Source organism: Tachypleus tridentatus, chromosome 4 (genome assembly GCF_004210375.1).
Source record: "Tachypleus tridentatus isolate NWPU-2018 chromosome 4, ASM421037v1, whole genome shotgun sequence".
NCBI classification, from domain to species: Eukaryota; Metazoa; Arthropoda; class Merostomata; order Xiphosura; family Limulidae; genus Tachypleus; species Tachypleus tridentatus.
The window spans coordinates 88,007,336-88,033,085 of record NC_134828.1 but is presented as its reverse complement, the minus strand read 5'-3'; the positions used below and the strand labels follow the sequence as shown (position 1 = coordinate 88,033,085).

Sequence of the window (25,750 nt, the reverse complement as noted above, 5' to 3'; positions counted from 1 at the left end):
TCTTTATGCTACATAATCAGTCTAATTATATCTTATTCGATTAGTCTATTCTCATCGAAATCTATCAAATAACACCGAACTGAGTTTACAAGACTTCTCAGAAAACAGAATATTCCTTGGCGTTGTGCTCAAATACAACCAAGAATCTGTCATATCTCATTGATATCAAGTTAATCAGCAATCAAAAATAGCTACAGTTACAACTCCTGTTCCTTAGTCAAAAGTCAAAGATAAATACAGTTACAAATCTCCTTATTTAATCAGCAGTCAACAATAATTACATTTACAAATCATCTATTTGATAACGAGGAACCTACTTTAAAAAAAATAAAGATTTTTGAGACGGCTCGACTTGGTAATGGAAAATTTTGTTATATCTGTAAGACATTTCGACAAAATTTCGTCATCACGTGCACGAGCTTTAGAACAACAACAGGGAGTGACAGGTATTTAAGTTATAGTTTATTTCGTTCCTGTTCGGAGCAATCACAAACTTCTGTTTATTTTCACTTCACCTCGTGATTATGCATTAAAACGCACTTGACATTAAGTGTTTTAATTTAATGTAAATGAGTGGTGTTATTCTTATAAAGGTTATTACAGGACATTGGGAGAAACTATGATGGGAATCAAAGAAGGAAAACTTGAATGAATGGTCACGTGGTTGTTATAGGAATATGAGGCTTGTTCTTTTGTTTGAACCCGTGGCTTAGATTTTCCTGGATTCTGTTAGCATGGACTTTAGTGAAGAGGAGCAGGGAGGTGCAGGCTGGGTAAGCCCACCTCTGTTTACAATGTCTTCACTAATTTCGTGATTAAAGTCGTATTACCCTTCCCCCAGTAGCACAGCAGAATGTCTGCAGACATACAATGCTAAAAATAGGGTTTTGATATCCGCGATGGGCAGAGCACAGGTAATCCATTGTGTAGCTTTGTGCTTAATTCCAAACAAATGTTGGTATTGAGAAAGTAGCTGGTATAAAGAAAGCAGTTTTAATATTGTTAAAAATAGTTACAGATTTTGGGTTTTAAGAATTATTGTTTTTCAGAATACATTAAACGTAATTTAAGCATAAGTGGTCCTTTGCAGGGCTGAGATCTGAAACTTATATTCTCACAAGTATTGGTGAATCTGATTAATATAACTGATTTGAGACTCTGTTTGTTTCGACCATCCATGAGTATAATATATATATATACGTACAGTACAGAACATAGATAAAATGACCAGATATTTCTTCACATTCCAAAATAGATGTCTTGGTACCCCAAGGTGTTGATTTAGGATGGAGCTATTTCCTTCAATTAAGAAAATTTCTTTACATATATTTTGTGTTTATTGATTTCAGATTCTTTGTTTAAAATTACAGTGTTTTGAATGGATATACTATGGATTTCTGAGTTGGGAGCTTTAGTTTTTTATGTTTAGTGAATCCGGTTTCCAATTCTCCACCTGCTTCTACGATGTACAATTTTGTACAACTATTGTATTGTATGTTCATTAATAAATGGCATTGGAATTGTGTAATTCTATGTAAGCTTTATTTGATAATGATTTTAATCTAGTGCTGCGTTTTGGAGCAAATTTGATGTCAAAAGAAATTTTATGTTTGATGGCAAGTTTTCTCCAAGTGACGATTACAGTCATGTGAAGAAGTTAGGGCACCCTATGAAAGCCTGTGTATTTTGTAACATTTTTGGATATATAGATATTTAATCACAATTTCAACAATACTGAGATATTATAGGAATATAACTAAACAATTGAAGAAACAACTGAAGAAAAGACTTTTCAAAATCTTCTATAAATGTAATTCTACAAAAAATGCATATTCTAACTGAAGAAAAAGTTAGGACACCCTACCCCCTAATAGCTAGTGTTAACCCCTTTGGCTGAAATAACTGCAGTGAGATGCTTTTTGTAGCCATCTACCAGTCTCTGACATCGGTCTGAAAAAATTTTGCCCCACTCCTCAATGCAGAATTCTTTCAGCTGTGAGATGTTTGAGGGGGTTTCTTGCATGTACAGCCCGTTTCAAGTCACCCCACAGCATCTCAACAGGATTAAGATCTGGGCTTTGACTCGGCCATTCCAGGACTCTCCATTTCTTAGTTTTCAGCCAGTCCTTGGTGGATTTACTGGTATGTTTTGGGTCATTGTCGTGTTGCAGGGTCCAATTCCGCTTCAGCTTTAATTTTCTTACAGATAGTCTCACATGATCCTCAAGCACCCTCTGATACACAGTAGAATTCATGGTGGATTCTACGATTGTGAGCTTTCCAGGTCCTGCTGCAGCAAAGCAGCCCCAAACCATGGCACTTCCACCTCCATGCTTCACAGTAGGTACGAGGTTCTTTTTCTGGAATGCTGTATTTGGTTTATGCCAAACATGTCCTCTGTTCTGGTGTCCAAATAATTTAATTTTGGACTCATCTGTCCAAAGAACATTATTCCAGAAGTCGTGGTCTTTATCTACATTTTCTCTGGCAAACTTCAGTCTGGCCTTGATGTTTCTATAGAGAGCAAAGGTTTCCTCCTTGCACACCTCCCATGCAAGTTAAACTTGTGCAGTCTCTTTCTGATTGTAGAGGCATGAACTTTCACATTAACAGTAGCCAGAGCCTGCTGTAGGTCCTGTGATGACACGTTAGGGTGTTTGGAGACCTCTTTTAGCATCTTGCGGTCTGCTCTCTGGGTGAACTTGCTTGGACGACCAGACCTGGACATGTTGGCAGTTGTTTTGAAAGCCCTCCACTTGTTGACTATTTTCCGGACAGTGGAATGGCTGATTTCAAAATCTTTTGGGATCTTTTTAAATCCCATACCAGACTCATAAGCTGCTACAATTTTCTTTCTGAAGACCTCAGACAGCTCTCTTGCTCTCACCATGGTGTTCACTCTCACTTCAACAGTCAGGAGCACACCAAACTAGATGTCTGAGGTTTAAATAGGGCAAGCCTCATTCAAAATGTTGAGTAACGATTTTCTAATCATGTGCATCTGGTGTGATACACCTGCGTGTGAGTTGAACCATTTTAAGTGGGAATAAATGTGGGGGTGTCCTAACTTTTTCCTCAGTTAGAATATGCATTTTTGTAGAATTACATTTACAGAAGATGTTGAAAAGTATTTTGTTCAGTTTTAATTGTTTAGTTATATTCCTATAATCTCTCAGTATTGTTAAAATTGAGATTAACTATCTATATATCCAAAAATGTTACAAAAATTCACAGGCTTTTATAGGGTGTCCTAACTTTTTCACATGACTGTAGTATTGAGCTGATGTCAGAGATAAATGGCAAACTGCAGCGTCACGTTGTGTTATTGTTTAGTTTATTGTGACTTGAGTTTTGAGGTTTTTGTTGTGGTAGTTGTTTGGAAATATTTCGACAATTGTTAATGGAAATTTGTTGGTGTGATTGAAGGAATGCTTTATAAAGTTGATATCTTCATGTATGTATTCAGTTGAAGAATGTTGTGTGTACAAGATTACTTAGTATATCATTTTTTGTTTGGATTAGTGGGTGGAATTCCAGGGGGTGTAGAGAACTATAGGAGTGATTTTTGGATTTGAAATAGGTGTTGGGTCTTATAACGTCGAGATTAAGGAAAAACGTTTGATAATTTCGTATTTAATGGTGAATTTAATGTTATGATGAATGAAATTTGTGTTTAGAGAAAAAATGTTTGTGTGTTCCCTGGAATTTCATCGTATAACACATTAGAATTATGATATCACTTTAACATTACAAATTTGTAATTACAAAGAATATTTTTGAAAACAAAAATCTACTTCGCATACTAGATTACATGTATGGTATTATAATTACTGTAGTGATAAAGGTGTAGATATGTATAAGTATCTGGCTTAAAAGCGTGTACTTCTAAAAAGAAAGAAAAAAACTAGTGTGGCAGTCAAGGACACATTGGTATGAAAGAATTTGTAAGATGTTTTGTTTAAATAAGATTCAGACGTTAAACCTTGGTAGTTGAATATAATTGTAGCGAATATATTTTTGAAACTCTAATAAAGAATGAACTTACAGGCTGAGGGACATCATAATTATTTCCCGATCCTCTGGTGGATCCATGAAAACCTTCTCCTTCTCTATTAGCGACCTCTCTCGGTAAAACGGGAATTTTGGTCATCGCGTATGGCGAAGGAAAGTATGTTGGTTCACCGACGTCTCCAAATTGTTTCTCCAGCTCTGTCATTACAAGAGTTTCGCATTTGGGATCATCAGAAGGATGGACCCCTGAAATTAAGAGTGATGAATAAGTTGTTATAACCCGTTTGTCTTAATTTTCATAATACTTGTCTTCTTATGTTGTAATTCTCAGTGTTGATGACAGAAGTAGCACAAATGTTACACAGTCTAGTGACAAGTCTGCATATGCTTGTACTGCACACTAAAAATAAATATTAACCACAATCCCACAGAATTATATCGCTTTCAGTGAATTTCGTCTTGAGCCATCAGTAATCATAGCCAAGGGCAGAAGCTTATCCAAAGAAACAAAGTTAGATTTTTACCTATGGTGACGTGCTTGTATTCCAAGGAATTCGCTCCAAAATTCTTCAGAATTTATAAATAGTTGTACACTACAATCTGTTTGCGACGACTGACTGAAATTTTGGGTATTAGAAGTTATCGATCCCCGCCCACTACATTTTTTATTCCCCCCCCCTTTGTGGCCCCCGAGATCGCTGCCTTTGTTCTTTAACTTTGCTTCAGAACTTACTCATTAGTTAGTTTCCGTCAAACACATATACTTTTCGTCTATTTCTCTCTCTTTTTAACCCCTAAGGTGCTCCTTCACAGACGTCTCTTGGACCACTTCAAGTAAAGTGTCGGACGAAGAGAAATTTTTTTTCTGAACATCCCCGATTGCCTATAACCTTGGGTTACTTTATTTTAACCTAGGGTAAACTGATTTAAATCGAAATTCCTGCCATGGATTTAAATTTGAATTTGGCTGTCTTATATGTCGTTAACGCATACACTCCAAATTGCAACACATAACAACAAGATGCCGCGAGCACCTGACCTATCAATTAATCAGGGATTGACAAAGGGAGATACAGAAACTGAATCCGTGAAGGTACACGTGCCATTAAATTGATATTAACCTTCTATCAGAGCAAATAGCCTAATTAAATCAAAATCAACCAGAAAATAAACATGGCTAATTACAATATTCTGTTCTTATATTCGTACTTGTAACGATCAGAGTGAATTATTTTATAACACTTTCGCTGTTAACAATATTTTTACCGTAAAAACAATATATAAAATTTGTGTCTGAATAATTGGCCACTTCTCGCCACCATGTCAAACAAAGTCTTATTTATAAACATTTGTGAACTACACAGTGGTTTATTAGTTTCTCTTCTATTTAAACTTTCTAAACAAAATTGTTTACTTCATATAATAAAACAGTTAAATGAAAAACAAGAAGTACTTCGGTGAATTACACTTGTGTACTTCTAAAAACTTATGGAGCAAAAGCAAAATACGTCAAAGATCTTTAAATTTAAAGCTTTAAAATTCGTGGTTCTATTCCCCAAAATGAACAGAGCGCAGATAGCCCGACTGCGTAGCCTTGCGCTTAAAAACAAAACAATCATTTAAAAAACTTGATTCGATATACACATTTTTGTTTACCAAAGCGTTTAAAGAAAAGATCATGTGGAGACCTATTATATTATTTGGTTCGTAAGGTTACTAGTGGTGAATAAAAACCTAAGCATCTAAATCAAACACAACTTAGAAAACTTGTTGCATGCATTGCTAAACAAAATGACACCTATTTTTTCTAAGTTTTAGTCTTTACTGACAAACCATCAGTCTAAGTTGTATACAGATTAATAGTTTAATACAAATGTTCTTATTTTTGTTGGTTATAAGTTAAGTACCTTCATACGTATTAGATGAGGAGGAAGACCGTCGCCGACAGACCACTAGAAACACAGACAACGTCACAGCGGTCAACACCACAGCAGCACAACAGACGGGAATAATAACATATAAGCTACGATATTTACTTCTTCCGGTTTGTTCTGAAACTGTGTTTGGTACAATGGTTGCTGGGTGAAATAAACAATAAGTAAACCAGTCACTGCATGAACTCGTACAAGTTAATCAAAACAGTTTCGTTGTGACAGAAGTTGACAAAGTTTTTGTGAAAATCAAATGAAACAGAATTGGGTAACATTAAAATAAACAGGCAACATATATATGTTTAAGGTTTAATCCCCTTTCAACTTGCGTAACAAAAGACACATTTCTGCATTGGTTTTATACTGTGTTTAAATACAGTATAAAGTTAGCTGCATTTCAAGTAATTGCTAATAATTAAAATTCTTTTCTGTCTTTGACACCAGGACACGACTCAAAATGTAGCTTATTCAGAAATTACAAATGAATTTTTTTAAGTTAAAGAGCTCTTAACCTGCTGTTGTTTTTTACTAGAAAATGATATAAAACAACAACGATAATCCCAATTTAAATACAAACTAATTACGTGCAAAAAAAAGATAAAAATCAAGACAGTTACAGCTAAATACGTAACGATTATTAACCAAAGATGAATACAAAATGGTATTTATATTCAATCCATTAATTTTTGGAAATTTCAATGTTTTAATTATCACCTCCAGATGGCGAGAGCGTCGCTACTCTGTACTCTGCTTCTGTGATTCCTGCACTATTTACGGCAGACATCAGTATCAGGTACCAAGTTCCGGGGATTAGCATGCTAATGCTAACAGTTTCCTGTTCTGGATACACTTCTGAACTGACCATTACCCAGTCTGTGTGACCCAAAGGCTTGTATTGCAGAATGAAATGGTGTATGGGGCAGCCACCATCAGACCAAGTCTTCAGTCTGATCACCATCGTTGTCGAGTTCACAGTTACTAAAAGGTTTTGACTTGGTGCCACGGGGGCTGAAAAAACAACAAACAAACGACAATGTAATGACGACGTGTGAAAGGACTAAACATTACAATGTTTTACTTCTTATACATTGGTATAGAAAGTGGGGGTTTGCCCCGCGTTTAACTTGCCTCCTACGCCTCTGTATACAACTGTTATTACAATCCGTTGTCAATAGAAAATTTCACAAAAAATGCTGACCTTATGGTTATCAGCCTGAAAGTTACCCGGTAGTTTACTTGAGATAATCTAATACTTGCTGGCAGTAATTTATTAATTAAGTCAGTTTTTCTCAACAAACATTATCTTAAATCGTGTTATTTTATAACCCTGAGAAATATTTGGAAGTATTATACAGATATACTGCTATGTGTAATTAAGTTGAAATAAGCAGATATGTTTAAATTTAAACATACCAGAACCTTTTGTGGCGCCAGAAATGATGTTGCTCGTATCGCTTTTGCCCATGCTGTTGAAAGCAATGATATACATCTGGTAACTAGTTCCACATTTCAAACCCTGAATAGAATAGCTAGTTTCGTCTCCGAGGATATGAATTTGTACCCAGTCACCTGGCTGTTGGCGGTAGTGTAAAATAAAACCTGCAACAGAACCACAAATCTTCTATGACTTGCTGAAATAGAACAGAAACTAACGTATCACTTGTACAGCATACTGAATCAATGTTCGTTCGCTCGACTCAAATCCACAACCACCTTATAAACGTGTATCCTACTGCTCTCGTTAGACCTTTTATGTCAGTCTGGTAAATGGAATTTCTAAGTTCCAAAACCAACAAGAAATAATACCACTATCTTAACAGTCCAGTTTTTAGACAATTTTATCGTGATTTGGTAGAGCTGTTTGGCAGAGTGTGAACTATAATAGTTTTTTTTTTTTGTATTTTTGTTTTTGAATTTCGCGAAAAGCTATAGGAGGGTTACCTGCGCTAGCCGCCCCTAATTTAGCAATATAAGACTAGAGGGGAGGCAGCTAGTCACCACTACCCACCGCTAACTCTTGGACTACTCTTTCATCAATGAATAGTGGGATTGACCGCCACATTATAACACTCTCATGGCTGAAAGGGCGAGCATGTTTGGTGTGACAAGGACTCGAACAGATCACGAATCAAGCGCCCTAACCACCTGACCGTGCCGGGCCCCAACTACAATAGCATAGTATAAAAACTTAAATGAATGTCACTAGTTGTTATTGAAGATAAGAATTTCATAAAAGAGAATCAAATATTCATAACTTGTTTTAAGACAATCGTGATTTAAAATTTCTAGCAATGTTACCCATCCGTATTTTTTATACGACACGCACAGATTATATTTTGCTGAAACTAGATTTTGACTGCTTAACAAGTTCGCCAACACTGAGTTATTGTGAATCATCTAAAGGAAAAAAATCTCTGCATATCTCACAAAGCTATTCAAACATTATTTTGCATATTATTTTATTACAAGTTACAGCTTTAAGGGCAAGGAAGAACATTTTAAAAACAAAGTTTTGATCATTGGTGCGATCACTCTCAGCTATGTCGTACCTGTTTTTAAAATATTTTTGTTGCTCTAAAAGTAATTTGTAATAAATAATGCTTACAATCAGTAAATAAACTAAAAACGAAACTATTAATTCTTTTACTTACTTTCAACAATATTATTTCAGTTTCATTCTAGAACTATTGTAACAACGTCCTTTAAAAACTTTCACTTGACTTTAATAAAAGTTCACCTTGCTGTAAAAACGTTGTTTACTTCGCCTTTCCCATCACTTTAACATGTTTAAATCTGTTTCTACAACATTCAACAGTGCTACTCAATTATTTAAAAAAAACATTTTAAATCGATGTTCCTGCTCATCTTATCACCCTACGCAATTTCACTGCACGATTTCCTGATATAAGCGTTACGTTATCCTAGGCGTGAGGTTAAAACGGTACAGATGCTAACTTGAAGTGATCTCATAAAACAGTTTAATTAAGTTTTAATTACTTCCAACAGCATCAAAACTCTGCCTTTCATCTGGTTTCGTCTAAATAAATAAACAAATTACCCGAGATTGGTTTATTCCTTCGACTAGAGATTTGCCACGTGATCTCGACTGAGGTAGATGATGCTGATGACAGTGCTATTTGTGGAGGATCAGGTGGATCTTAAAAAATAAAAAGATTGTAAGTTATCTAGAAGAGGGTACCACAAGACATAGTTCTTTGATAAGTTGTTTAGGCAGTGTTCGTGATGAAACGTATTTAAAATGGACTTCAACTACTTTTGAAAAAACACAAGTGTAGAGGCCAATGTTTCGAAAGCCTTCCGCTTTTCGTCTTCAGGTGGAAGACTTTTGAAACATCGTCCTCTACAACAGGAAGTTGCAGTCTATTAAGCTAAGTTTTAAGTTTGATCAAGATATAGCTGTTTACTAATTATAAAATTCGAGTATAACATAACATCTGGACATGTTCTATGGTGTTAATACGAATATTACCATGATTCTGAAAAATTGTAGTGTCCTCCAGTTTTTGTAAACTGTTATTACTTTGCAAACTTATTAACTTATTATTATTTACTCATTATTTTGCAAACAAATTATTACTTTCTAAGCTAAATAAAATGTTTCATTTTGATCTTTAGTTGTTGTTTTTTTTATAAAAGCTTAATGTTTGAATTTTTAACTTAGAAAATACTTAAGAGATATTACCCAGAATTACTTATCAAACTTCTACTGTTGCTATCCTTACCAAACTCTGGTGTTTTAACTCTGATCTCTCTTGAACCAGGTCCAACTCCTTTCTGATTAAAAGCTTGGACCACGACAAGATAGCTTGTTCCTGGCTGAAGGTTGCTCACTTCGTACTCGTAAGTCATAAGATGATCGGTTACTTCGACAGATTTGTAGATAAACTCCTGTTCGCTACCAACAACTTTGTAGCCAATGTAATATCCCTTGACAGTGCGGAAGAATTCTGTGGATACAGGACTCTGTAAAATACATAGTTACTTTAGAATACAGTATATGAATATAATTTTAATAACTGAACGCAATCTAAAATGTATCTCAAGACGGCTGGTATGGGTATTAAAACTTTTATTACAATAAAGTAGAGAACAACGTTTCGATCTTATTAGAAGGTGACCTAAGAAAAGTCGAAACGTTATTCTATACTTTATTGTCATAAAAGTTTTATTACCCATACCAGCCGTCTTGAGATACATTTTTACTTCAAATGGGTTTCTCGTCATCATGAGCGCAATCTAATATTGGCAAATTCATAACTCATTTATTTTTGTAATACAAATAACTAAATTATACAAAAATTTTAAGGTTCAATAAAATTTTAAAAAATCACACTGGTCGTGTCTCAATGAATGTTATTCGGTTTTTTAGCTTTATAGTGCAGCTCTGTTTACTGATACATTTCTATTATTATGTTAAAGTTAATCAGAGTTGTTGTTGGGTAAACAACCCGACAGCGTCGCTGATTAGTTTTTTGAAGAGAAAATGGGATATTTATCTGGAAAAGTATAACAAGCTTCATCCACTAGTGTCTGCTCTTAGAGCTAGAACACATTTTGATCGAGTTTGAAGTAAATAATACTTACGACAAAAAAAAATATAAATTTCATTTCCACTAAATAACAAATACAGACATAAGAAACCTGTATTGTACTTTCAGTCGTTAATCTGAAACTTTAGAACAAAAGTTATTGATGCAACTGTTTAGAGGAAGAATGACGAATATTATGAGAAGTTGACACCAATCAATAAACATCACTTACTACTTCTGACTAGGGGAAGAAACCAATCAATAAACATCACTTACTACTTCTGACTAGGGGAAGAAACCAATCAATAAACATCACTTACTACTTCTGACTAGGGGAAGAAACCAATCAATAAACATCATTTACTACTTCTGACTAGGGGAAGAAACCAATCAATAAACATCATTTACTACTTCTGACTAGGGGAAGAAACCAATCAATAAACATCATTTACTACTTCTGACTAGGGGAAGTTAATGTCACTGTTTTTTTATCACATTTTTTATTTTCATTATTTTTAAGATAAATTTTCAATTGTCTCTTTTAATATCACCAAAGACAAACAAACTTTCCCTTGGGTATAAAGACACGTTACTCTTTACTGGGTAGATTTCTAATTGTAACTAAGAATCATGATAAGTAAGATAGGTGGTAAATTATCAAAAGTGTATTTAACTTCAAACGTAATATTACGGTAATTCAATCAAATTACATTACTTTAGGCTTAGTCATTCAATTAATTTTAATTAAGTTAGGCGTCTACTAGTAAAGCCCTTGGTAATTTTAAAATAAAATTAGTAATTGATTTACACACTAGAGAAACTTTGCGTCAAACTACGTCCAAGCTCACATCCTCCAAATTATTGAGTCCCGTCACTAGATGGACATCAGTGTACAGTCCAAGTAGTGTAGAGCCACCTCTAATTTCGAAATACCGATCAGAGGGAGCCAATTTTGTTATGTTATTATTATTCACTGTTGTGTATCTTTATCATTTTTAATTTACAATACCTAATAACCCAATGTAAATATGATTATTTTAATATTATCACTTTTACTCTTATTTCTGTGAAACTTTAGACAGAGTAAAAACATTAAGCTTTAATGGACTCAGCCGCCTGCTGACCTTAAAAGAAACGACGTTTCGCCATTGTCTCTTTTCCTTTCAACAAGCAGTTGAAGTTCATGAAAGTTCTCGAATCTACGAGGAGTTTGGCATTGGTTTTGGCACATATTATCCTTCCAGTAATCAGTGCTTAAAGTAGGGCAAGACGAGGCATGATGCCATCCCACCAGGAAAGGTTCAATAAATAATACAACAAATATTTACAGCGGCAAGCGACTGACAGATAATTTTTGTATCTTAAAATTGTGTGTAAAACTGACGTAGAAACGAGATAAGATAGTGTGTAAAGATTAAACAGTTTGGTTTGGTTTGAATTTCGCGCAAAGCTACACGAGGGCTATCTTCGCTAGCCGTCCCTAATTTAGCAATATAAGACTAGAGGGAAGGCAGCTGGTCATCACCACCCATCGACAACTCTTGGGCTACTCTTTTGCCAACGAATAATGGGATTGACCTTCACATTATATCGCCTCTACGTCTGAAAGGACGAGCATGTTTGGTGTGAGGGGATTCGAACCAGAGATTCTCGGATTACGAGTTGAGTGCCTTAACCACCTGGCCATGCCGGGCCCAAGATTAAACAAACTGGACCCTAGCACTATGGGACCTATCGATGCGACAGAGTTTGTAACCATAAAGTAACCATCAGTTTTCATACAATAGTATGCATTTGTTTATACTTAATTTTACAATTTGACTACTCTTTAAACCATGTCTAACTAATAATCCCGCTACGCAAGTTGCAAGTCATTGAGCAAGTGTGTTGTTCACCTTATAGTACGAATTACGTAACGTAGAGTACTCAGCTTCAAAACGTTCACAAGATATCTCGCTCCCCCTACATACACAATTCAAGCGCTGCCTGTAATGTTCTTCTCAGAGTAGTCCTAATAATAATACTGAATTCAAAATGTTCGATAACGTATGTCCTTCCTCTTCTAAAATGGCAAGGGAATTTTACCAAAACAAAATTTTGTATCTTCTATGCATTACATACATAATACATACGTTATAAATTAAAGATTATACGTCAAATATTAAATAAAATATTACATGTTAGATATTTATATTTTGATAAATATTAAGCTTTATGTTATACATTAAAAATATATAAAATTATCAATTGTTTAGTTAGCCTATTTGTTTAAACAACAATCGTTCAATAAAACTAAAACTACAATTCTGTGTGTCTCTAGTGTTTTCACTTTTAGGCCTAGCGGTATCATATATCAACTCCCTTTTATTTGTTTTTTTGGTTGCGAACTCCTCTCAGTTTTGAAGCTAGCAGGACCCTCCTTGGCAGTTGGACTCCATGATATCCCGATCTATAAAGAGCAGCCCTCCTGCATATAATATCATACAGGCATGATGGCAGTATACGAGTAGGTTATCAGAGTATCTGAATCCATACCCACATCTGATTTTGTGTTATTCGTTCACTTCCGAATCTCCGAGAGTATCATGTTTGAAAATGAATTCATACCTTCAGTTATAAGTTAGAAGGATCAAACATGCCACATATGTTCAGGTACCAAGGATAGGTGTCCTATTATGTTTCTGTTTCGGATACGGACACACTTCTGGATAGTTATAGAAGTAACTGGAGTTAATGGAGACTCTTGATTGATATATTAGTGTCTCTGTGTGTGAACCTTTGAACTCTGCTGCTATGCGCAAGTATAGTGCAGTAATATAACAAGACTGGAAACTAAAAGTAATCTAAACTGAATGTGTCACTTTTTATCAGGCAGTTAATTTTCATTAGTTAACACCAATATAAAAAAAATTACCTTATGACTGAATGCTCATAGAAAAGTAAAAATGAAACCGTACCTTCCATGTCACCTTCAATGCACGTGAATTCAGTGGTACTATTTCTACAGCAACAGGGGGACTAGTGGGGGCTACAATCAGAATCAAGAAGGTCAATACGAATTATAGTAAAGAAATAATAATATTATTGTGAAAGAATATCACATATAATATAACTAGTTGTGCAGAATGAAACAGTTATATAATAAATAAAATGTCGACTGGAATAACCGAAAATACTTACAGTAGATTTGGAAGAAAACTATATTTTTAGGCTTAACTCAGAAATTACATCAGATTTCCTGTGAAAATGTGTAATTTATCAGAAGCAAACAGATACAAATTGCAGTAGTATTTGTTGAGCTTCTAAATATGCATAAGTATTTTATTATATTTAATAAATCAAAAACTTTATCTGAGACACGTATTTGACTAAAGATACGAGTACCAATAAAACGTATTTATCTAGAAATGAAATAAAACAAATAAGTAACCTTCTTCCTCTGTAATAACTGAGACATCAGTGCTTGGCAAACTCTGACCGATAGCATTTTCAGCCACTAAGTTGAATAAGTAAGCGGTCATCGGCTTCAGATCTCTGACAGTTACTTCCCTCTGGTCACCTTGAACAACTAATTTCTGTGGTTTGTTTCTTGTGCTATCTACAAATTGAAAAAAATAAATATTTATTATGGATATGAAACTTCATAATTTTTACCTCTAATGGGTGGAACATAATTTTATTCTCTAACTACTGGGTCTCCTTTGTTAAAAAGATATGTGTACCACACGTTAACTTTATCTCACTTGCTTTCCGATTAATGACTAGGGATGACATTTTGTACAGCATAAGCTAAAATTTGTTTCATTATAATGGTTGGCAGGATTACAGTTTAGTGTTTTCAACATGAACGTCGTCTAACGGGAGAAACGGCAGGGATGGAGACCAAGCCTCGTCCCTAATTTAAAACAACTCACGTGAAGTAGGGCAGCTAGTGAGCCGTTTACAATGTTTATCTTAATTAAGCACCATAATTAACGGTCATAAATTGCGGCTCGAGCTTTTGTCCCATAGCAGAGCAGGGAAACCACTAAAGGCGAGTTAAACGTTTGCCACAGAATGTCAGTGATACCAGTTTGAGCTTACGGTGTTGATAAAAGCTCCGATCGTTCGGAGAGGTCATGATACTGATTTGTTTCATTCAAATATAGGACGATTTAAGGTTGAAATGAATATAACATCTTCTATAAGCAGGCAAGAGCAGTTCATGAAAACCAAAATTCTACTATGTTTACACTGTTTAAAAACATTTCGCGCACATTATCCGAAACCTTACCTCCTTCAGTTTTATAATATATAATGTACTTCTTGATTGGATTATTTCCAGACGGAGGTTCGCCCCATTCCAGGGTCATGCTTCTCTCATCTATCTTTTTAACTCTGATGTGTTCTGGGGGAGATGGGCGATCTGAAATGTTCATACAAGGGGCTAAACTGATGGGAATTGCCTAAAATAATTGAAACTGTCTTTCAACATATAACAATGTCACGTAAAGTTCTTCAGTATGAGCAACGATAAGGCATGCAAAGATGTAATCAAAATAAAACACTTAACCGTAGCGTGATTCTTAAACATAATATGGGAAAAAATGTGTTCAAAGCAATATGCTGAACACGTTAGTCATAAGAAAAATTTACTTGACGGCTGTTAACAAGCGTTAATATTTCATTTCCTATTTTCACCTACTGGTGGTTTCTGGCTTCAATAATGTACTTGGTAAATGATTGACTTTTCTTTTGTACTAGATTATCAATGCGGACTCCTAAGTATTCAGTATCTAATACCTAGTTTACAGATGAAATATTTTCCATTTATGGATTGCTAACAATATTAAACGAACAGAACTTTATTTGTTGTACGTGAAACCTTCCTAGCATCAATAAGTTAATACTGGTTATTCTCTGAATTAACTGGCTTCAGTATTCTGTATATAAAACAATATTTTGTACTTAATACTACGTGTTTATAAACATATATCAAACCTACCGAGAACTATTAACTGGATATTGGTGTCGTCTTTTCCCCAACTGTTCTGAACCTCACAAGTGTACACCCCAGTATCTTTATCTTCAGCTGACAGGATAGTCAGCTCTGATCTGGTGACGTCATCAAGTATTATATCCTTTATTCGAAACCTAAAATACACAACTCCTTCAGGTGATTTATAGATAATATCATACTAAATGTTTTAACCCAAGTTAGTTTCGATGAGAAAAGATTAAAAGTCAAAGTCATGTGACCTTTTCTCTATATCTACAAAAAAAAAAAAACATTGATAACAAGACAGAACCATTTTTATTTGATAGGAGCATGTGATGTGCGAATACTTACAAACGTTAAGGCCGTCTCTTACTTTACCTAATTTTCTTACATTAATAGAAATGCGCTTTTGTCTTCATGCTATTTTCGAACTGACATAACTCGCAGTTTTATGATTTCATCGGCTGAACTTGTTAAGCTAAACTAGATCAACAGTAGATTGTGCCTGTGTTACTTATTCATTCTCTAAGTAAAGAGATTAATCGCATTTCACAAACACGATGTTCCAGCCGTCGCCTAATGGATAAGGCGTCTGGTTTACAAATAATAATGTTAGTACATGTACCTGGTGAAGCCACGACTTGAAACTTTGTCACTGTCAACAAGAATGTTGACAAAGAAAGAGTGAGTTATCACCAATAATAATCAAAATACAAAAAGAAAATAAAAACCTTACCCAAGAAGATCCATATAAAACAGAAACCATATTTAAAAGCACACAGTAAATTAAAGTTATAATCTACATCTCACAATCCATCTCTTCCCTCACGTATTCAAACTCCAACGTTCTAGCTCTTCCTTCGATTTCTTCTTGGTGGATAGAGAACCCCAACCCCCTGTTCCTGAACATCCTCGGAGGAACCTTCTACTCTCAGATTTCTGTTCTCTTTTATTTTTCTGTGTTGACCTTATGGCTATTTTTTCATCGTCTATCGTTCTCTGTATTCTGGTCTTAATTACAACATCGAAATTTCCATCGTAACAAGTTTGTTTACAAATTAAACAACTAGGAAAACTTAACACAAAACATCCACTGAATGTTGTATGTAGGCATCGGTTTTCAAAGGTCACGTTTAAATAAATAAAAACACAAATTTCATCAGAGTTGCATAGGGAGATTTAAATGTGTGTAACGGAATGGAATTGGTGAAACGAATATCAGCAATGAATTTCATTCAAGTCTACCCGCGAGAGGTCAAACTGTTAACACCATCCAGTGCCAAATCTTGGGTTATTCTTCTTAGAGCTAACAGTGGAATTTCACCTACCATCTCACATTGCACCTATACCTTCAAAGTGGTGAGGGCAATTTTTATACGGTAACAGGACGTGAAAAACGCAACCATAACTCTACAGTACAACAAATTAACCACTGGATCGTTTTTGATCTGACTGACGTGATTCTACTTTCTTCAGTCATCTGTTTCACGAAATAGACAACTATTTTGAGATGTAGCTGAAAAAAATGTGGATCTCCATCAGTTTCAAATCCTCATTTGATAACTTATTAACGATAAAAGAAGGTACGTCCAACTTCGTCACGTACTAGATCAGAAGATTTTCTTTCATAACCACAATCTTTCCGTTTGCAAACCAAACACTGCTCAGGTTTGTTTCGGAATCAATTGCTGTTTTAAACAACCTACTGTGTTTTTATGTAAATCATTCAAGACAAATTTCTTGGAAATACACTATCCTTTGACATGCATCGTTTATAAATCTCGCTATATAAATTTTCATCTTTGAAAGAGGACTGTGACACATTTTTACAGCTATAGGTATGTTGAAAATTCGTCATAAAACAAATATATACATTTTAACTATGTTAACTGTGGTGCCATGCACAGACATGCCAAATATATCAACGGCCCAGCATGGCCAAGCGTGTTAAGGCGTGCGACTCGTAATCTGAGGGTCGCGGGTTCGCATCCCCTTCGCGCCAAACATGCTCGCCCTTTCAGCCGTGGGGGCGTTATAATGTGACGGTCAATCCCACTATTCGTTGGTAAAAGAGTGGCCCAAGAGTTGACGGTGGGTGGTGATTACTAGCTGCCTTCCCTCTAGTCTTACACTGCTAAATTAGGGACGGCTAGCGCAGATAGCCCTCGAGTAGCTTTGTGCGAAATTCAAAAAGCAAACAAACAAAACAAACATATATTAACATTTACAATTCGTTCAAAATAACGTGTGGTTAACTTTCTCTTCAAATAAGCCATGCCACTAAGAGATTATCATATGCACAGAAAACCATCTGAGAATCTTCCCTCGTATAAACAGTTATGTAGGTAATTTGATAAACTAAAGTAACGAGAAAGGTAAAAATTTACACCTGAACCTAAAGAGAGAAATTACGACACCTAAAAAAGTAAAGTTACAACAATAGCAAAAGAAAAGGTTATTTTTGTAAAAAAAAAAAAAACTAAACAGAAGCACCCTAACAAAACGAAACAAAACTTAGAACGTATAAAAATAAAGAAAAATCATGGCCTGGCTAGTTACGAAAGCATGCAATACATGCACACAGTTTGTGATATCGTCTTTTGAACATATCATGTAATCTATAGCTATTCTCAGGATAATCAAAATCAACAATACCAAAGAAAGTACTAGTTATACACACAGACGAATTTACCTGATAACCATAAAACAATACACATAAAACTCGGTGATTATTTTATGACATTTCAAGTTGATGGCTTCCCTTCATAACTTCCGAGCTTTACATTTCTGCTTCCTTTGTTGGAAATTACAAATGATTTTAACGATATATCTTAGTGTCACGTAAGTGGTGTTAAAATGATAGGAAATCTAAACAAGCATTTCAACGTAATCTGTTCATGCTAATCCATAGAAGGTTGTATGTTATTGCTTTAAAGTTTCCTAATGCCTAGAAAAGGTTTAGCTAGGCAACAGGATTATTTTAGGTGTGAACTGCTCTCCTGCATATGAGAATATTAATCTTATAAAGATCTGTTCCTGTTCATATCCTCATTTGGAGTTGTATCCTGTTCCCTACTGCTTTTTAACTCACGGAGAGGCTAGCAAATTAATTAATATTTCAATTAAAACGATCTAATATCTTGATTTTGTTCGTATAACCAATTTTACAGGTGTACTTATCAAGGTGACGAATAGAAGATTTTTTTCTACTATTCATATCCAGTTCCCATAACCTAAATGGTCTGTCTTAATTTACTTCTAAAAATTAAGTCAATAACTTATTCGTTACTTAAACCGAGTAAGACGGGTCGTAAAACAATAAGTGAACCTACGTTGTTTTAAGAGGTTTTCTATCCTATGTTTTTACGCTCGGCATGGCCAGATGGTTAAGACGCTCGACTTGTAATCCGAGGGACGCGGGTACGAATTCCCGGCACATCAAATATGCTCGCCCTTTCAGCCATGAGGGCGTTATAATGTGATGGTCAATCCCACTATTCGTTGGTAAAGAGAAAGAGTAGCCCAAGAGTTGGCGGTGGGTGATGATGATTAATTGTCTTCCCTCTAGTTTTACACTGCTCAATTAGGAACGGCTAGCGCATATAGCCCTCGTGTAGTTTGCGCGAAATTAAAAAATAAATAAACCTGTGTTATTAATATAATTTTTTTTCGAAATTTATATCGTTGTTCAGTCTGAAGAAAGTTTAAAGTTGTGCGATGGAAGTAGCTTTGATATCTGGAACTTCGTCCAAGGTTTCGGATACAGTCTGAACAATATGTATATATAAAAAAAGAGAATTAGGTCATATACGTATAGTAAATCAACAAACCTGTCAGTTAGTTTATCAGTAATCAGTGCATTATTTTGTCAAAAACTTCGTTAGTCCAGTACTGTATTGAGCTTGTGTTTTGATGAAGAAATAAAGACACGAAATTAGTAATAAGTGGAATTTCTCTTATAAGTAGTTTATTTGTGAACTCAGACTTTTCTGGGAATTATAAATCTTAAGTTCAAGAAATAAAACGTGTTTTTTTTCATTTTTCTTTTCATGAAATACTCCAAATGAAGCCAGTCAACAGCAGAAACCATTAAAACTATTTGTTGAGTGTATAGCATCGCATTTTCTCTACGTAGACCAATAAATAGGGTTATCTCACCTTTCTTCATCCTTAGCTTTAAATCTTCGATTTCCCTTGAACCAGGTAAACGTCAAAGGTTTGTCTCCGTTAGCTTCACATTCAAGGGTTGTAGGTTTTCGAGCCACTGTTGTCTTGGATGTAAATTTTGTTTCGAAGTGGGCGGGAACTATAATAAAATAGGATTTACTTTGTATACATACAGCCTAAACGAGACCATTCTACGTTTAAAAAGTATACACTTTAACTAATCCTCAGTTGTACCGTCAGTTTTCATCTAATGTAAATAATTAACATGATTCAAGTTGTTAACCGACATGCAGTTAAGTGCAGCCAAATGATACTCATATGTGATTTTGCTGGTTTCGATCCAAGGCATGGGTCTCAAACTCTTAGTTTGACCACTGAACTTCACTTAAACTTGTTTCATTATTTCAAAAGTGTTATTCAAGTTCAACGGTAATTATAATCATGTTTTGGAAACTCTATGCTAAGTCTTTTATTGTTAGATAACAACAAAGGGTTTCTTTTAAGGTTCCCACGATGTATGATCCTTTGTATAGTGGTTTAGGCACTCGACTCGTAATCTGAGGTTCGCGGGTTCGAATCCCTATCACACCAAACATACTCGCTCTTTCAGCCGTGGGGGCGTTATAATGTGATGGTCAATTCCACTATTAGTTGGTAAGAGTAGCCGAAGAGTTGGCGGTAGGTGATGATGACTAGCTGCCTTCCCTCTAGTCTTACACTACTAAATTAGGGACAGTTAACGCAGATAGCCCTCGTGTAGCTTTTTGCGAAATTCAAAACCAAACAATAATGGTTTACCTTTTCTTCATCCTTTTCTACATACAAGCTATAATTAAACTTAATCATGTTATTTTTAACAGATTAAATAATTGGTCTTTGTCACTTATGCCAGAGTTGCAAACGTAAATGGCCAATAATAGTTGCCATTTTTGTATCATTTGTATAAACTCTATGGAAGAACGTGTTATGTTGGTACAAAAATAGCTGCCACATCTTAACTCCCTGTGAACCTAAATTACGGATATTATCGTGTATGTCCAATCTTACACATCGATGTTTTATTTAAACATGAATCTTACCATGAACGTCCAGCTGAACCACAGTACTGATGGGTGAACCCACACTATTACTGGCCTCACACATAAATCTTCCTCTGTCGTCTTCTTGTACGTTCCTGATGACTAAAGACCCATTTACTAAAACCTGGACACGTGCTCCACTGATCACTGTGTTGAACTTTGAGGAAGTGTCATCTTATATAAAAAGAAATGTATTGCCAAAATAATATTTTTAACATTCGCCTCACGTGGCATCTACTAACAAAGAAATTCCTAATTGTGGGAAATGTTATTTAATAGCAAATGGTGATTAATTCCTGGGTATATCTACCAAATTATGATAATACAACAGTACATATTTTACGTATGAAAATGAATTTGTATGTAACCTAAAGTATGTAAACATTACTTTTCAATACGTAAAGAGACACCCTCAAAAATACAAATCGATTATCTCCATAATGTCATTTGCAAGTAACACGTAGGAATAAATGTGGATATAGCATGGTGAGGAAAGACCACACAATACAAACAACCACTGTTCAATTAAATGATCCCGGATCTCAAACGAGGTTGAACAGATAGACAATTGAAGGGTGGAAAAAGTTAGCGAGTAACTGCTAAGTTACTTGTAATATCATTGTCCTTACTAATAATGAAATAATAAAGTTTCATTCACATCGGAAAACAATAATTCCTACATGATCCGAATACCCAAACTCAGCAGAATGACCTATTCATGCTGTACGGAAAAAAAGTGGAGAATGATTCATGTCAAATGACCATTTCTTATATAAGATAGGTTCAAGTGTGCCCCAGTATAATCAGAAATTAGTTTCAGAGCATAGGCTACAATGATAGAAAAGGTAGATGGAAGCCACCTCTTATTAAATACAATATTGTACGTCGATAGCAGTGGGCATCACAGATGGCTCTCACACCCTCCTGACTTGTGGGACACTAATATTTTCGCTAAAACTAGATTTATACAATTCTCAGATAACGAATGCACCTTGTTTTGTTTATTTGTTTTTATTCTTATGAGGTTTTTTTGAGCCATCTGGAAGTCATGAAAAAACATAACTGTTATTTTTAATGTTTGAAGTGCCAAGTTAGCCATCTGGTCAGACGATCACAGCTGATGGCTGCTGATACATTACACTTCTCGAGCAAAGCCTTCTACGTGTCTTCGACAAGAAGCAACATATCATACAACATTGCTTTCATGCAAGATGAGAATTCTGGTCATTCACCAGCAATCACGAAATGACTGCTTGTAGGTAAGTACTACTCTTTCGTTTCCAGACTAATCACTGGATCTGAACCCTATCTAGCACATGCAATCCATCCTTGATTATTCCATACAAAAGTATTCGAAACAATCAGTATTTAAGGACACCCCCGTTCAAGTTATTCGGCAAGAGTTGGATGTAATCTCATACGCCAAAATTTCATACCTTTAAAATCTTAATAATTTTGTACCATTTGTTTGTTTTATAAAACGAGATTCTTTAAGGTGTGGGCTCCAATTTATTTATTGGCAGGCTGTGCATTGTCTTCTAAAAGAACGTAAAATATTGCGAAACATTCAATTTGAACAGCTAATAATTATTAGAAAACTAAAGTTCCAGGAAGAAATCATTGATACTGTAAGCTGTGCAAGTAACACAAAAAAAAAACCAACAAAACGCGACAAGAACAACAAATTAAAATATTTTGAGAAATAAATTAAGATTAAAATAATGTAGTTGCAAAAGAGTTAAAAAGTTAAAGATCTAAAGATTTCAGGAACCATTTTAAAACGACTCATTCTAAGTACCGTTTGATTTTTTCCATACAACACGTGGTTCTGGTCTTCCAAAAGCTTGACAGTCTAGAACTGCATCACTTCCAGTGATGACCGAAGAATCACGAGGTTCAATTTTCCATCTCGATGGAGCTGAGTTAAAAGGTTAAATAACAGAGATTTTGATAAATGCTTTAAAAACACGACAATACAGAAAACTTTTGAATGCAAAAAAAAAACAAATAATTATATAAGAAATATTTTATATTTCTAAACTCACAAAATAAACGAAATACTTTATTAACAAATGTAATAAAGTATTTTAATTCATAGATGGCGAATGCTACTAAGAAGTAAGAAAAAAGGAAAATTTACCAAGTTTAAAATATCATCGAATAAAAACTAATTATTTTAATATTATCAACAAGAGCTAAGAGTTATATGATGAGTAAATATACTCCATAGGTAAAAATATACCACTACAAAGCGAATCAAAATCCAAGTGATAAACCTAAGCTGAAAAGTTGAGTAGACTGAAGCATTCTGACGTAATGAGGAATTATAGAGGTGCGTGAACAGGAAAAATCTGGAACAAGATATGTATTATTTTCCCAAAACTATTATCAAGCTGCAGTGCTTAAATAAAAATATCTATCTTTATCATTCATTCACAAGTCGACTGGTGGCTTATGTTCTTGCCTATTACCTGATGTTTTAACTTCAATTACGGAGTGTGTTTTTGTTTTGAGTTATACGAACAAAAGAAACTGTCTCAGGAGAGAAATCGGAATTTATAATACCTTATAATGTTATATTTGTAAATATTATACGTAAATATATAAGCTATAAACCCACATGACTTCTTAGTACGCCCCCAATGGCTCAGCAGTAAGTCTGTTGGTTCATAAAGTTAAAAATCATGTTTTGTTACCTGTGATGGGCTCAGTAAAAATAAACCATTGTGCAACTTTGTGCTTAACTACAAATAATAAAACAGACTTTTAATAATTCTTATTGGAGTTGGTAACAGATGAGAATTAAACTAAAAACTGAAAACAACACTTTGTTTTTAAAACTGGATACTTACAATTTACTATTAAAGGGGCTGAAAGGTTAACCGAGGCTGCTGCGTTCGAGGCTACACACGTGTACAAACCGCTATGTTCATATTTAAGTGTTCTGATAATCAGTGTTGATATGAAATTATTGTTTGTATCGATGGTGACAGTATCGTCTTCAGTTTGAAGTAGTTCCCCGTCTTTCCACCAGGTTATATGAATTGGCGGGTCACCTTCTTGGACGCTGCACATAACACTGGCTCTGATGCCCTCTCGTGGTTCAGGAGGAAAGAGGAAAGGAGAGATCACAGGTGGCACTAAATAAAAATAAGATTTAAAACAACAGAGTAGCAGTATGTACAAATAACATGACGTATGTTTGACTGTCATATTTAGCTTTCAAATACTTTTATGTTTTGTTTTATAAATGAGATGTAAAGCGTTGAGAGTACATAAATTTATAAAGAAGAAAGCGCTTGACGAAAAAGGCCCGACACGGCCACTTAGTTAAGGCACTCGACTCGTAATCTGAGGGTTGCAGGTTCGAAAACCCCCATAACTCCAAAAATGCTCGCCCTTTTAGCTGTGGGGGCGTTATAATGTGACGGTCAATCCCACTATTTGTTGGTAAAAGAGTAGCCCAAGAGTTGGCGGCAGGTGGTGATGACTAGCTGCCTTCCCTCTAGTCTTACACTGCAAAATTAGGGACGGGTAGCGCAGATAGCCCTTGTGTAGCTTTGCGCGAAATTCAAACCAAACTTGACAAAAATAATATATCTTTGTTCTTTCGAAATTTAAAACATATTTTTATTATTATCTGTGATCATATAATTAATACAAATTATTTTTACAATCTATCTTACACAACAATCAATTTCAAAAAGTGACAATTTCTAACTAAAGTAAAAATATCCATTTTAGAGCATTTTAAAATTTTTGTTATTTGTGATTTGATCACTTTAAGAAAGTTCTCAAAAAAGAGTTTTAAGTAGCACTAGATCATAAGTTCCTTTCCTATTCGGCCCGGTGGTTAGGGCGCTCGACTCGTACTCTGAGGGTCAAGGGTTCGAATCCCCGTCACACCAAACATGCTCACCCTTTCAGCCGCGGAAGCGTTTCAATGTGACAGTCATTCCTATTATTCCTTTGTAAAAACAGTAGCCCAAGAGTTGGCGGTGGGTGATGATGATAGCTGCGTTCCCCTAGTCTTACACCGCTAAATTAGGGACGGCTAGGGTAAATATCCTTCATGTAGCTTTGCGCGAAATTAAAAAACAAACTCTTCCCGACTCAGTACCTGAAACTTTGATACTGACATCCCGATGAGCAAGCCGATCTTCAGGGTCTTGCGCAACACATCGATAAATTCCTTCATCTTCAAATCTTCCTACTTTGCGTATGACAAGAGTTCCGTTGGGAAAAACAAAGTGGCGACGTCCTAATGGAAGCCGTTTATTTCCTAGAAATAACAGAAACATAAACACGTAAAATAGCGGTCATAGAATGTGTTGTTATACTTTGTGACAAGCATTCGTACTATGATGAATGATGAAGATATTTAACTATAGCCATGACCAAATGACATCTGAAGTTCATCCATATAATCGCTTACACGTTATAACAGTAAAAATGTTATTAAAGGAATACGTACCGTACACATACCGTACAAAAAGAAACTTTAAAGAAAAGTGTTTTCTCTTGACATATGTGAAAACTGTAAAGTATTTATATAACTGGTACTCGAAACCATTGGTACTTGGTGTAACTTCATAATGATAGAAATGAGAAAAAACATGGCAATTGTACGTTTCACAAATACCTCATTTTCTCAGCCATGGTTTTGCCATCACCTGATGACGCCGTCACTGTATTGTTTTTTTCCTCAGTTCTGTAAAGTATTTATTTAATAGTGTTCACAACTCACGTTAACGTGTTTCACTGCAGTAAGTCCAATGATAAGAAAATACATCTTGTTTGTAAAGTTTTTTTTTGAATTTCGCGCAAAGCTACACGACGGCTATCTGCGTTAGCCGTCCCTAATTTAGCAGTGTAAGATTAGAGGAAAGGCAGCCAGTCATGACCACCCACCGCCAACTCTTGGGCTACTCTTTTACCAACGAATAGTGGGATTGACTGTCACATTATAACGCCCCCACGACTGGGGGGCGAGCATGTTTAGTGCGACCAGGATTCGAACCCGCGACCCTCGGA

General features: G+C 35.2%; 1 protein-coding gene across 2 annotated transcripts in view; it reads right to left on the bottom strand.

Annotated features, from left to right (window-relative positions):
* Window positions 1-25,750, bottom strand: part of LOC143249644 (cell adhesion molecule Dscam1-like) — an 85,315-nt gene that overhangs the window by 8,093 nt on the left and 51,472 nt on the right. For both annotated transcript variants that reach the window (XM_076499886.1, XM_076499887.1), the window contains exons 8-22: window positions 24,837-24,998; window positions 23,569-23,856; window positions 22,515-22,634; window positions 20,717-20,890; window positions 19,629-19,776; window positions 15,477-15,625; window positions 14,766-14,897; window positions 13,923-14,090; window positions 13,450-13,520; window positions 9,686-9,926; window positions 9,001-9,099; window positions 7,356-7,541; window positions 6,657-6,950; window positions 5,919-6,089; window positions 4,046-4,257 (exon numbers count right to left, since the gene is read on the bottom strand). In XM_076499886.1, the coding sequence (XP_076356001.1) occupies window positions 4,046-4,257; window positions 5,919-6,089; window positions 6,657-6,950; window positions 7,356-7,541; window positions 9,001-9,099; window positions 9,686-9,926; window positions 13,450-13,520; window positions 13,923-14,090; window positions 14,766-14,897; window positions 15,477-15,625; window positions 19,629-19,776; window positions 20,717-20,890; window positions 22,515-22,634; window positions 23,569-23,856; window positions 24,837-24,998 (2,615 nt within the window). The remainder of the gene's footprint in view (window positions 1-4,045; window positions 4,258-5,918; window positions 6,090-6,656; window positions 6,951-7,355; window positions 7,542-9,000; window positions 9,100-9,685; window positions 9,927-13,449; window positions 13,521-13,922; window positions 14,091-14,765; window positions 14,898-15,476; window positions 15,626-19,628; window positions 19,777-20,716; window positions 20,891-22,514; window positions 22,635-23,568; window positions 23,857-24,836; window positions 24,999-25,750) is intronic.